The 12,928-nt window shown below is 39.4% G+C and overlaps 1 protein-coding gene across 3 annotated transcripts in view; it reads right to left on the bottom strand.

Annotated features, from left to right (window-relative positions):
* taf1c (TATA-box binding protein associated factor, RNA polymerase I subunit C) overlaps window positions 1-12,769 on the bottom strand; it is a 24,982-nt gene extending 12,213 nt beyond the window's left edge. Inside the window, exons 1-14 of one of the 3 annotated variants that reach the window (XM_077586124.1) lie at window positions 12,317-12,769; window positions 11,949-12,060; window positions 10,622-10,671; window positions 10,443-10,538; window positions 7,262-7,329; window positions 6,929-7,176; window positions 6,383-6,514; window positions 6,193-6,310; window positions 6,005-6,076; window positions 5,760-5,895; window positions 5,364-5,492; window positions 4,335-4,524; window positions 4,104-4,244; window positions 353-1,707 (exon numbers count right to left, since the gene is read on the bottom strand). In XM_077586124.1, coding sequence (XP_077442250.1) covers window positions 353-1,707; window positions 4,104-4,244; window positions 4,335-4,524; window positions 5,364-5,492; window positions 5,760-5,895; window positions 6,005-6,076; window positions 6,193-6,310; window positions 6,383-6,514; window positions 6,929-7,176; window positions 7,262-7,329; window positions 10,443-10,538; window positions 10,622-10,671; window positions 11,949-12,060; window positions 12,317-12,433 — 2,964 coding nt within the window. In that variant the 5' untranslated portion in view covers window positions 12,434-12,769. Of the gene's footprint in view, window positions 1-352; window positions 1,708-4,103; window positions 4,245-4,334; window positions 4,525-5,363; window positions 5,493-5,759; window positions 5,896-6,004; window positions 6,077-6,192; window positions 6,311-6,382; window positions 6,515-6,928; window positions 7,177-7,261; window positions 7,330-9,189; window positions 9,263-9,474; window positions 9,522-9,681; window positions 9,732-10,442; window positions 10,539-10,621; window positions 10,672-11,948; window positions 12,061-12,316 lie in introns of those variants that run through there. The other 2 variants (XM_077586125.1, XM_077586126.1) reach the window with 2 other exon arrangements.
* Between the last annotated feature and the right edge of the window lie 159 nt (window positions 12,770-12,928).

Here is a 12,928-nt window from a genome sequence, read left to right as displayed (position 1 = left end):
TGGATCTATTTCATTTTTTCTCAATTGGAAGGTCGAGACCCATTTTGGGTAGGTCGCGGACAGCTAATAAGATCACCGGCACATGTATTCTTGTGTTAATTTTTCTACTACTGTACAGAGATGCATCAGGTGCCCACATGGAACATAATGAATTACCTTACTTTCTTTCTAGGCGTTTCACATTCTCAGCAGAGACCGAGCCGCCATTCTACATAACAATGGCGGCGTACATCCAAATATAGCAAAATTGTCAGACCATTTTGTTGCTCTGTACTTGTGCCCGTGCAATGACAATAAAGCTCAATTCATTCAGTCGTGTGAAAAATATCGAACTTGAGCGGTCATCAGTTACCTGTGATCCAAACAGAGAGTTGAGGTAGTCCTCTGCAGGGCGTTTGCTTCTCCTCCGACTGGACGGCGTGGAGTCAAGTTGGACGTTCTTTAACGATGTAAGGGTGACTGGCGAAGGAAATATGGCCTCACTGGGCGCAGAAGTGGGTGTCTTGGCTCTTGGCGCCTCACTCTCCATTGTGCCCTCAGATTCCACTAACCCCATCTCCACCACCATTTCGCTTTCTGACCTCGCCCCTTGGCTTGCTGCAGAGGACCAGCCCGCCAAGTCGGAGAAATCATCCAGTTCGGACTGGTAGGTGATGGATGAAGTGAAGCTTTCAGACAGCGCCAGTCGTTGACCGCCGGATCGGATCCTTGCTTCCCTTTCCTTCCTCCTCTTCCTCCTGAGAGCGTTCATCTTTTCTTCTCTGTTCAGCCCCAGACAGTCGTCCCACCATGCCCGCCACTTCTCCTCGCCTTGCCAGGACAGGGTCAGACGCTGACTGACATTGTCGGTCCACGCTCCCGTTTCCACCTGGTCTGGAAACGGGACCACATCTGAAGGCTCCGAGGAGACGTCACTTCTCGCCAGCAAGGAACGGTCGGACATGCACACACTCAATTGTTGTTTCATGCTCGTCACATGGTCCTCTTCTCTCATTTTGTCGCTGGACAGACTGAAGACACCACGGGTGTTGACTGTGATTTGGTGTGGGCAGCGTGGCTTCTTTTTGTGGCTCTTGTGCACCAGTTTTTGTAGCCAAAGTTTCCACGTTTTGAGGGCATCCTCACTGAGCTTCACTGAAGTCTCCTGGACGATGGGCACATTAGCACGAGTCAAGTTGGTGAGCGTCTCCTGATCACTCCTTGGCTGCTCCGGATCATTGGCTGGACTGTTGGTCACATTTTTATTCCCTCCATCTGCAGTCAATTCAGGTTCGTCATTGACAACTACCTGGAGTTTGAACCTGTTCAGGTTTCGTCTTTTCCCGCGTACCTCTGAATCCTCAGACCCGGTGTCTGAGTTCACTGGCGTTTCAGCCACAAATGTGTGAAGCACTACACCCTGAGTTGGCCCTATTATGTCTTCTTCGCTGGATGTGTCAGGAACCATCAACTGAGAATGTCTCTGTGCAATGTGGGATGTTGAAGGTTTTTCAGATTCTCTACACGTTTTTGTGATATTTTCCAGTGTTGGAGGGTTTTTGGAGCTTTTTTGAGGTAGGGCTTCATTGTCTATGGTTGGAGGTAGAGAGGCGTCCATCTGCTCGTGTTCAAGAATCTGGTAGAAAATATCGCCTGCCTCAGTCAGCTGGAGCACATAGATGCGATCATTACTTCCCTCTCTTGCGCTCTTCTGGATAGCTGTTAGACCTAAAAACATAAAATCATGCGTTTTAACAGGAGGTGGATCGGTAAGTACTTCTCAGAGCTACTGTTTCTTTTCATTCAATAGTATTACATGTTATAATTATTCTTATTTTTTTGAATGCCATTTACAGGGTTTCTTTCTGCAAGTATCAGCCAATAGAAGTTAATGATTTTTAATGCAACTTTAAACTAATTTAATGCCCATGTCGTACTATATACACACACAGGTATGTAAACACATGCATACATGTAAATCGCTGGCGCTGAATCCTCATATGTCACAATGTGGCAAATTTCATTTTATTCCAAAAAAACTATACTTTTGGTCAGTCCGCACATGTGGGTGCCATTTTTAAAACTTATTGACTAATCTCAAGTGTTAAAAATATCTTGCTCTCTTTATAATGCAATGTTAATTGTTTGAACAATATAATAATTGTTTTGGGGGTCTGAAGAAAAATGACAATTTTGGAGGTACAAGGTTTTGGCCAGACGCCAGCAATATACTCTTTACATATTAGGGCTGTCAGTGATTTGTAATCATAACTATTTGCATGATTTTCATAGTTAATTTGTGATTAATCACAAATTATTTGCTCGTTATATCTTCTAAATACACGATAAGATATTTATATATATATATATATTTTTTTTTTAAAGTTTTTCAGACTCTTGTTTACATAAAAGCGGACAATAGAGTTGGGCGGTAAAACAGCAATACGGTATTCTGGGGTGTCCAAAACTGGCAACGGTGTCACTGTCAATACCATCATTTAAAAAAACTGCAGCGTATAATGACCTATTATGATATTGAACATAATTATTTGATACCACACCATTTCTAGTTGTTTTCAAATTAGTAATACTATAACAATTACTATTATTATGACAGTTTAATTAATAGTAATAACAATTAATAGAAAGCTGTTAGTCATGTGACAGTCACATGACCGCTCAGACGGAGTGAGACAAAATGGCCAGTCGGCACAGCTCGGTTAAGCGGTCCCCTAAAAAGAAAAGAAAAAATGCAACTGCTACAATTTGGCAGCAAATGTCGATGAGGGCTACATGAGAACTGAAACGGTGTGGAATGGAATATATTTCATATTTCCGGACTCATTTGAGGAACAATATCGCCTGCTCACTGCTGCAGAGAGATGAGTTTGTCGCAGAGTCCACAAACGTTTACTACCGGTACTATTAAGTCCATATGACCGCCAGAAGCACGCCACAAAGCGCTTTTATTTATTTTTCTTCTGTCCATGGACACAAATCAACCCGTGACTGCGGCACGCAGGTGAGTGTATCTGTGCGCGCTCTGGGGTGGGGGTGGAGGCTGCGTGCTTATCTTTGTGTGTCGCGTAGATGTCGAGTGTGCGTCCACTGAGGGGTTCATTAAAGAGTCCAGTAAACCGAGAAACAGTTTTTAGGTGTGGAGGACTGCTAGACGTTTGTGCGCGTCCGCGGGGAACAGTTTATGCTATGGTAATGCTATCTGAGCTTGGCTCCGCGGCGTAAAAAGTAGCGCATGCACGTCAGTTGCACACTTCAGCCAAAGACGTGCTGTCATAAAGTGACAGACATTCAAATGTGCTCCGTCACACAAAAGGTTATCACAAATGCAACCGGAGCACACTGTGAACAGATCTGTGACCATTAACTTTTAGACAGATTGGCTCTAGTCAGCGCAAGATAAGTCTAAAAAAACAAAAAATAAGTCTAAAATTAGCAACGGTATTACCGTATACCCCGGTGAAATGTGGAGACGGTAAAACGGTGTCAAAATTTTAATACCGCCCAACCCTAGCGGACAAATATGGTTATCAAATACAAACGTGGCTGTATATTTTAGTTTATTGACCCAGTAATATTATATTAAGTAATTCGGATAATGGATGGATGGATAGTAAGTTATTTGACGCTAAAAAGGTAAACTAAACCGTTATAAGGAGCGTGAAACAGATTTGTGTTGAGGTAATTTTCTGCCACAAGATAGCATTAGTGTTTCATGTTGCAATATTGGTGACAGAAAAAGTACATTTTCTTTTCAATTGGTATTTGGAACATGATGCAATTCGTGGACTCCAGGCCATTTTGTTTAGTGTCAATTACAACTAGTCTCCAGTCCCCACAAACAAATTTTTTCATATATCATATTTATTATTGCTGAATTGAGTTATACACCCTTGCACAATGTTATATGTAAAATACAGCATGAACAACAATTATTTTAGATTAATTGTATTTAATTTTTTAATGCGTCTGGACATAGTATTTAATGATGTTCAATGCCATTTAAGGCCTTAATTTCAGCGCAACCCATTTAATGCCTTTTTAATGACCCGCGGAAACCCTGGTTTGATAATTAAACAAAGACAGACCCTCTGGTTTATTAATACCTGCACATGGTGAGGACAATCTCTTAGTTGCTATGTCCATGCGGTGGGGGATCTGCACAGGAAGAAGATGTTCGAGGCTATCACAAGGCCGAAGCAGTGCCTGAGGAGGGCCCACACTGACGCACGCTTCTGCTCTGCCACCTGAAGATGGGAACATGTGTAGATTGTTGAACAGCTCAGGAAATAACCTAAAAATTACCAAAACCCTCAAACAAGCAATAAATAACAAACCTGAGTACTGCAGCTGTGTGATTTCCTGAGAGCGCTGGGAACCTAGTAAAACCTTAGTGGTTCTAGCTCCGCTCCAGAATGAGGATATACCAGGAAGGACATGACAGAACATTGGCGGGGATTGCACCATGTGATCCATCTTCAGCATTGGCAAACAGGGAAATCGCTCGTCCATAATGTAGGCTGAGTACTAAGAGTGAAAGGGAAGTTAAATAGAAGTGGAGTGAAATGGTCTGGCTGGAACCGCGTTGCAAAGGAGAGTAAGTGACATTGAACAGCAAGCAATATACCAGGCAACTTAATAAATAACTCGAGTAAAAGTAAGCATAAGTAACTGAAGTAAAAAAGAAAAAGAAAAAAGGAACGATATGCAGCCACCAGAAAGCTTAAATAAAGTCAGAACGTCACCACATAAGTCAGGTGAGAAAAGGACTACATTACAGTAACATAATATGTAAAATATAAAAAACCTTTATCACTCACACATTGGATTGGACATTTTCATGGGTTCAGCAGCAATATTGGATACAGGGGAAAAAAAGACACTAAAAACAGTTACATATGCAATCCAATCTATCAGCAATAAGTGTTGAGTGTTAATTTATAGGCTTTCTTTCTTTACTCAACAGTTGAAAACAGCTAAAGGACATGGACAAATATATTTGAGTAAATTATAGAAAACTAAACATCAGATTTATTTTTTTGCACTATTTGGCTCGGGGTAGTGCTAACATTTATTTATAACTGGATATTTGCCAAATATATGCTATGCAAATAATATTTGTTTCATCATTATTGTTTATTTGAATCAATTTAGCTTCTATAATGGACTATATAAATAAAACTATCTAGAAATTAATAATTTATAAGTTATTATTAATTTTAATTTAATACAGTTACCAATCCATGAAGGCATACAATTGATACTGTGATATGAATATTGGGCCATAATCGCCCAGCAATACGCCAAATGTATCCACACTTCTTAAATTTGAAGCAGTGGCTTAAAACAAGTATCCATCGATGTACCTGAGTGGTGACAAGATGGTGAAAAGGGTGAGCATCTGCCAGATATTTGCAGAAGATAAGCCTCTCTCCACTTCTACACTCTGTACTGCTACTAATGCGAAACAATGTGTGATTGGAGGCAGGACTCTCCTGGAAGAGAGGGAGAGAGACAAAACAGGCTCATTATAAGCGCAATGATATTGAATATCAAATCAAATAATTGTCTAATACTGGCAATAGTTACTACTATTCACAAAGGATCATGTGACTTAAATATGCAGTACAGTAATTTGAGGATTCCAGAACTAAAAAATGAAGCAAAAATATCAAACTAAATCTTTCAAATGCCTTGTCTTTTACATAAGTTGATAGTAAATGTGCGGTATAATATTTCAAAATATTTTTGTCCAGTCCCACCCTGATATCGCAGAGTTCCGCGCCAGTCCTGTCAGCGTAGATCATCACCCGAGGATGAGCGGAGAATTCACACCATCGCCATGACGACTTTGCATTAAAGTAAAGATTGCTGCGGTCTTCCCAAACCTTTTGGATCCTGACACAGTGTGAGAAACAATTCAAAAATCATACCTCGATTTTAGAAATACTTTTGCCTAAACTTGTACAACACCAGCAAGGAAAAAAATCACAGAAAATGCTCTTACCCTTTGCCAACAGTCCACAGGTTTGTTGTTCCACTTTCACTTGCCACCAAAACTTCACCTAAAATGTGAGGACTGAAGACAAAATAAAAAATTTTTTTACAACTGAGAACAGAAACAGAATTTTTTTCCTGACATTTATTGTTATTCTGTCGCGTAGGCTGCATGGCAAACTCAAACTCACAACTTACCTAACACAAACACAAGTGGCAACCTCTTTGGTGTTAATAACTTGCAGCAACCGTGGTTCTTCTCGCTCGCTCAATCTCCAAAAGCCACACAAATGATCTGACCGCACAGACACACAACCTACGGGAAAAAAAAGGCATCGAAATGTAATTCAGTGATCTCCCAATCACTGAAATTGTTTCTCTGACTTACAAATGTCGAACAAGGACGCGGAGCTGATCTGCTGGATGGGGCCTTTCAGTTGAAAGCTGAATGGTTTGCTTTTGCTTGAGTTCAAGGAGAATCCTTTGTCTCGCTGGTGCTCCCACTCCACTCTGTGGAAATCTTAGGTACTGCTTTAAGGTCCATTAAAGTGTCAAATGAAAACTTAAATCTTGCAGCGAATGAGCAGCAAGAACAATTTAACAGGCTAAACTTTTGCTGAGAAGTATATTGGACGGCAATGTTAAACTGTAAATGTTTTTTTTTTTGTATAGCGTGCATGAAGAACATTCAACCAATAGTAAATATGGTGCGTTTTAATCTGTCGAAGTGTATTTCGTTGCTGTCCATTGAATAACTTATGTCCACTTTTGTATTTATTTATTTTACACTTTTAGTTTTTTTTAGGAAACCAAATGCAGACATCCCAAAAACGTAAACAAAAAAACAAAACAAAAAAATTGACAAATGTTTTTCACCAGAAAGCGACAATGTTTTAACTGTAATCAAACTTAATAAAAAAATCATTTAGGATACTGAGGCGGTCCATTCCCTGGTTTCCAGGATAGATGAGGCAGCCATGTTGAGAGTTTTTACTTTGTGAGAAGGGGATTAAGTTGAGTGCGCCCCCTGTGGTTCTCTCAGAGAACAGCTGGCGGTCTCTCTGCTCGGTCAGTTCTTCATACAAGAGAGACCCCAGGAGCTCTGGTGGCACATTTTGCACAATATCTGACAGCAAAACACTGTACGCCTGCAGTGTTCTGGAGGAATACGACTGGTGACATCTGAGAAGCGACAAAAAATGCCATAAAACGTCAGTTAGACAGAAACAAGTCGTTTCATTTGAAATATCTGTGCATTGCGACTTACATTGGCAAATTCAGCTTTTCAAGGAACCGTTTTATCTTCCATGTGTGAACTGCATCTCTGCGTTGACGCTGTAATTTACACACATGCCAACACAACCCTTTTAGCAACAAGTCCTTCTTCCATCCAATGGGACCCACAATAATTAGACAATGAGTCAGCCAAAATATATAAATGTAGTTAACTCATTCCCTCCCAGCCATTTTCACTGAAGCAACCCCCTTCGCTCCTGGCTGTTTCACTGGATTTTGACTGATTTTGCAAGGCCCACAGAATATTGTGTTCTATTGCTATGAAAACATGCAAACTACCAGAAGAAGGATTAGTCTCTTCTTTCATTAGAAAAAAAGAAGTATATTTCTATCTGTTTCCGTTTTGCAGCAATTAGCATTAGAATATAGATACTTGTCATCATTATTCACAAATCTGTTTAAAACAGTGGGGGAAAGAGCTTTTTGAAACATGGCCCTGGTTGATCTCATACTCTGCTGCCACCTGCTGGCCGTTTTTGTAATAACTACCATTGCTTCAAGCATTCTACTCTACACTGTTCAGTTCAGAGGCTGCATCAAAGCCTTCTGTATGCTCTACCATAAAAATAAAAATAAAGATATGTCTTTGGGAGCATGGTCATATTTAAAGTGGAACGTATTTATATGTTTTTGGGAGCAAATGAGTTAATGATAAGATAAGTTGTTTCATTGCAAATGACTGACAGAGCGTGGCTAACAATAGTTAAATCCGTGCATCAGAAAGGCACTTTGGACAATTACATTAGGAGGAAAAAGTATATGAATCTTTTGGAATTATTTACATTTCTTTATAAATAGGTCATAAAATAGTCTTATCATCCATGTTAAATCACAAGAATAAAACAAACAATTACCAGTATACATGTGTTCATATTTCCTAGAGCATAACATGCAAACATTCACATGTCAGTGAGGAAAAAGTACGCGGACCGTTGAACTTATTAAATGGTTGGTCTTCCTTTGCACCAATCATTTCCTGTAGTTGCAGACTAGACGTGTGTATCAGGAGGATGGATACATTTTTGGACATTTTTACTTGGGCTGTACTCATTTTTGGTGCAAGGGATTTAGCTATTCATGGCTATATTTTGAGGGAACAATAAATTTAAACTTTTGTGAGATACTGGAGATTTGTCAACAGATGCTGGCATGTGCCAGTGATTTTTGTAAATCTCCAGATAACACTATTGACCTTTTGCACGTGCCGTCACAGCCCTCATGGGAACGTCCCCTCAGGGACACTGGACAGCAAAAGAGCCACTTGCCTGTATTGTAACCATTGAATCTCATACAGTGTAAAGTCCTTTATCTAATCGATTATCTTATAAAATGGTCATATCTTGCTTTGTGGTCGGTTGTTCAGACAAAGGAGGCCAAATGTTGCTTTTATCGCATACCTACTAATGAAGACAAACGACGTGGATTGATAGCAGCAATCAACAGAAAAGACTGGCAGCCCACAAAGTATTCACGGATTTTAAGCGATCATTTTTTTGCGAGGTTAGTAGATAAATGTTGTAATTAGTAGATAAATGTTCATACATTTTACTAGTAAACGTACACTCCCAAAAAGATTTTAACAGAGGTGTCGAAATGCATGTTTCAAATCACATTAATGAGCCATAGTTCGCGTCCACTCCAACTGCACGAACACACATCTTAGTTATAAAATGCACCTTCTTCAAAACTATTACGTGCATTTGACTGTTTAATAATGGGGGATTTCGTCTTTGGGCTTGGAGTTTTTCACTCTGGAGTCATATTCATGAAATTACTGCGTAGCTTGCCACTACGATTTGTTCCATGCTAGTAAACATAGTAACATAACATCATCACAGCATTTCAATGTCGAACGGACTGTGTAAAAATAAGTCAGTCAGCATGATAAACGAATTTTACCTTTGCATTACGAGGTATATTGTCTCCCGGTGTGAGCGTAGCATCTCGTCCCAGAGACTCAGCCAGCGACAAGCTTTTGAATCAGCCCCGGTGTAAAGAGAAGAGGACGGCATTGACTACATAATGATATAGGTCGTGCGCTGTGAATTCCAGCAAAGTCGGCGATTTGATTAACTTGGTAAAAACAGCTGGCAACAGAAGGTAAAGGGCTGTTTTCAAACTAGCGATCTCTTCAGTAAATATCGCGCTCTATGAGTCCCGACTAAATGTGCAACTTCGACTTACAAGCGACCTTCGGTTGAAGTAGTAGATTTCATGGCTCTATGGGCAATAATAACTTTTCATTTGTAAAATAACAGTCGCTAAGTCGCTCCGGGTCACGTCCACTTCCATTCAACAATCATTTCCTTCCGCCGTCCGTCATAGGGCAGTCACGTGATCACGCGACGTCGGTGCAAATGGTCAATAGGGTTCCCTTTTTTTTTTTTTTACCTAAATGATCTGCGCTGTGCTCTTAGAGTCATCTTTACAGGATGCTTCCTTGGAAGAGAAGCAAAAGTGCTGAATTTTCTCTAACCATGGAATGATAAACATCAAGACATTTCATATAAGTGTACACAGCTCACAGTATTATAAAGTTTTGACCTTAATCCAGATGAGACGCTGCGGCATGACCTCGAGAGAGCAATTCACACCAGACATCCAAGGAGTCATGCTGAACTGCAGCAGTTTTGTAAAGAGGAATGGTCCAAAATTGTTCCTGACCCTTGCACATCTCTGATCTGCAACTACAGGTAATATTTGGTGTAATATTTGGTTAAGGTTATTGCTGGCAAAGATGGATCAACCAGTGATTAAATTGAAGAGTTCAGTAAAGTTCTTTTTCCTCCCTGTCCTGTAAATGTTTACCTTTTATTTTCAATACAAATATGGAAAAATAATTGTTTGGGTGGTATTAGTTTAAGCAGATTGCTCTGTGTGTTTCTTGTGATTTGGATGAAGATAAGATCAAATTTTCTGATTAATTTATGCAGAAATGTATGAAATAACAAAAATGTTTACATACTTGTTGTATGTTTCCAAATTTTGGGTTTGGCCCTCTGTTCCAGTGAATAGTTTGTGCGGGGGAAATGGGAATAGACTGTACCCCAATCGAATAAATTTGAGGGTAGTTAATTTAATCAATAATGAAAATGGTTTCCATTTTCCCCCTGAACATACTTTTTTTTTTTTAAATGACAAACCATAAGCACCTTTTTCATTCCGTATTTAAAATAGAAATTGTCCCCCAGAACTTCACTGATGCACCCAAAGGCGTCCTGGCAGTGATCAAAGTAGAAGTTCTGCATCTAGGTAGAGACAACAGATTTCAAGAAAATTGAAAAATGTTCCTGAACAATGACATACAAGCTATATCTAAAGCCACACTCACGTGCTCTGTGAAGTCGAGTGGATCAGGAGGAGTTGAAGAACAGATGAAAGCTGAACATTCGAGAGAGAAAAAAATGACAAGGCAAATAATTTGAAAATTCTATTTAATTAAAAAAACTGCAGAAAACAGAAGTTTAGTCTGATTTCGTGTCAGAAAATGAGGGAGGGAAAGTGTATTTTTATATTCTGTATTTACCCGTCTGCCTTCAATTGTATTTGTTCATACATGAAGCAAAAAAGGAGGACGACCATCACATTACACACTAAGGTGTGAGTTGATAGACAAAAGACAAGCTAATGGTATATCAAATGTGTCAATATAACTGGCTCATCAGTCGACAAACTAAAACAAAGTCTGAAGTCGCTTCTTAGCGCTATTTTCATTAAACAAAATTAAGACAATTTTGATGTGCTCTCTTTTTTCCTTCTTAATGCATAGCCGCAATATCGGATGAGGACTCGGTATTGGCAGATATTCAAAATTAAGTGACTGACGAGAGACAGACAGTCAGAAAGAGCGAGAGAGAAATAGAGAGAAAATATAACATATTAATATTGAATACTGCTACAGTATATAATGAATGAAAATCTACTACTACTGATCACTATATTATCTTAAAATAGAAAAAATATATATATTTGTTTTAAATTACTGTCAATTGGCAACCATTAGGGATGGCCAAGTACCGATACAAGGTATAGTTATAGTTATGGGTAGTTGCGGCGACACCCTGTTGTGGTTGTTTTACAATCAGGAACTAGAAATTAGAAAAATAGAAACTTGCCAATTATATGTGAATAATATATGCCACTATAGTAATGGGATGTTAAGCAGCATAGAGTTGGTCTGTAAGTCTACCTCTCACATGCTTGTTCATAATTTTCTTTGTATTATCTTGAGAAAACTCTCCTTTGCTCTCTATTGTCCATATTCAGTGTGTTATACACCATTTCAGCAAACAGTTGTGATTACATGGTAACCTTTAGCATATTGACAGATTACACGTTTAGAGACACTTGTGATGCTGCTAATTAGTGGAAAGTGAAACACCCCCTTTAACATGTCCATGTGGTCAAATTCTTTTCAGTCTTGAGGTACCGACATTTTTTGTCCAGGCCTGTTCCAATTTGTGTGTGTGCATGGCTGTGATTCCGTTGAGCCATTATTCAAAATAAATGTTTAATTTTCATTGGTTAATGCTCAGTAAAAGTTGATCAACTACTGTATTGCTTTATTAAGTTTCAAGTTGTTTCAATGGATTGTTTTTAATTAACAGAAGGGTACCAACAATTTTGTCCACGTGTTATATCAGCTGTCAGTCACTCACAGTTATTTGGTTTGAAGAGGGGAATTGGTACTGGTTGTCTGTGACGCCATATTTCTCCTTTCACCTGATGTCTGGATGTAAAGTTCCAGTTACTGGGTGGTTCAGATCCGCCCTGAAAATATAATGCACTTTCTTTTGTATAGACACGACCAGTGGTGGTACTTCTACTTCTTCATAATAATACGGTAGTTCACATTCTTAAATTGGCATCGAGTACATGTGTCACATTTAGCCCCGCCCCTCACATGTAGCTAAGGTAATCATATCATTAGACAGATGTCTTGGAACGACGCATAATTATCTCCTTGGACAGCGCTTAAATTCAATTCAATCTCAGTAGAGTGTGCAGACGTTGCTCACAAACAAACCTGAGGTTGGACCCGATCGTAACTGCCCCAAATTCCAGCACAAGGTTTCTGCGTCAAGCCCGGTGGTCCATTGTTGTAGAACGAAGGGAAAAGCTTATCTGGAAAGTGATAATCCATTTTCGTTGCATTAGCCAATTTGTAAGATGCCTCGAGTTTGAATGGTGGCAGGTCCCTCGGTGTGCTAGAAATCAAGTCTGAACATGTTATAGCTCAGATTCGGCTAACGCTAGCAAGTTGTAGTTGCAGCCCGGAATTAATAACATAAAAGAGGCTTCTTCTTTCTTGATCGAATTACCACAACAATTAGTAGTTAAATTAGACTTCAGAAAAAAAAATAAAATAAAAACGTTCACAATACGTCGAAATTTGCAGCACATTATTGTTAGCCATCCATCCACGTTGCATGGTCAACACGTCACGTGTGCGACTGTGCGTACATCTTCGAAAAGTATATCTCGGTACTTCCTGTTCCCACTTGTAACCGGAAGTTTACTTCCGCCACAATAAAAGTATTACATTTTGTCAACATGCATACTGTAAACAAAAACATCAACTCAGTTGGCCTTCCTAAATAAATCCACCAAGATTGTAACAATTTTTAGATTTCATCCA

Source organism: Vanacampus margaritifer, chromosome 14, assembly GCF_051991255.1.
Source record: "Vanacampus margaritifer isolate UIUO_Vmar chromosome 14, RoL_Vmar_1.0, whole genome shotgun sequence".
NCBI lineage: Eukaryota > Metazoa > Chordata > Actinopteri > Syngnathiformes > Syngnathidae > Vanacampus > Vanacampus margaritifer.
Note: the sequence above shows the minus strand (reverse complement) of the source record. Positions and strands in the feature narration are given on the sequence as shown.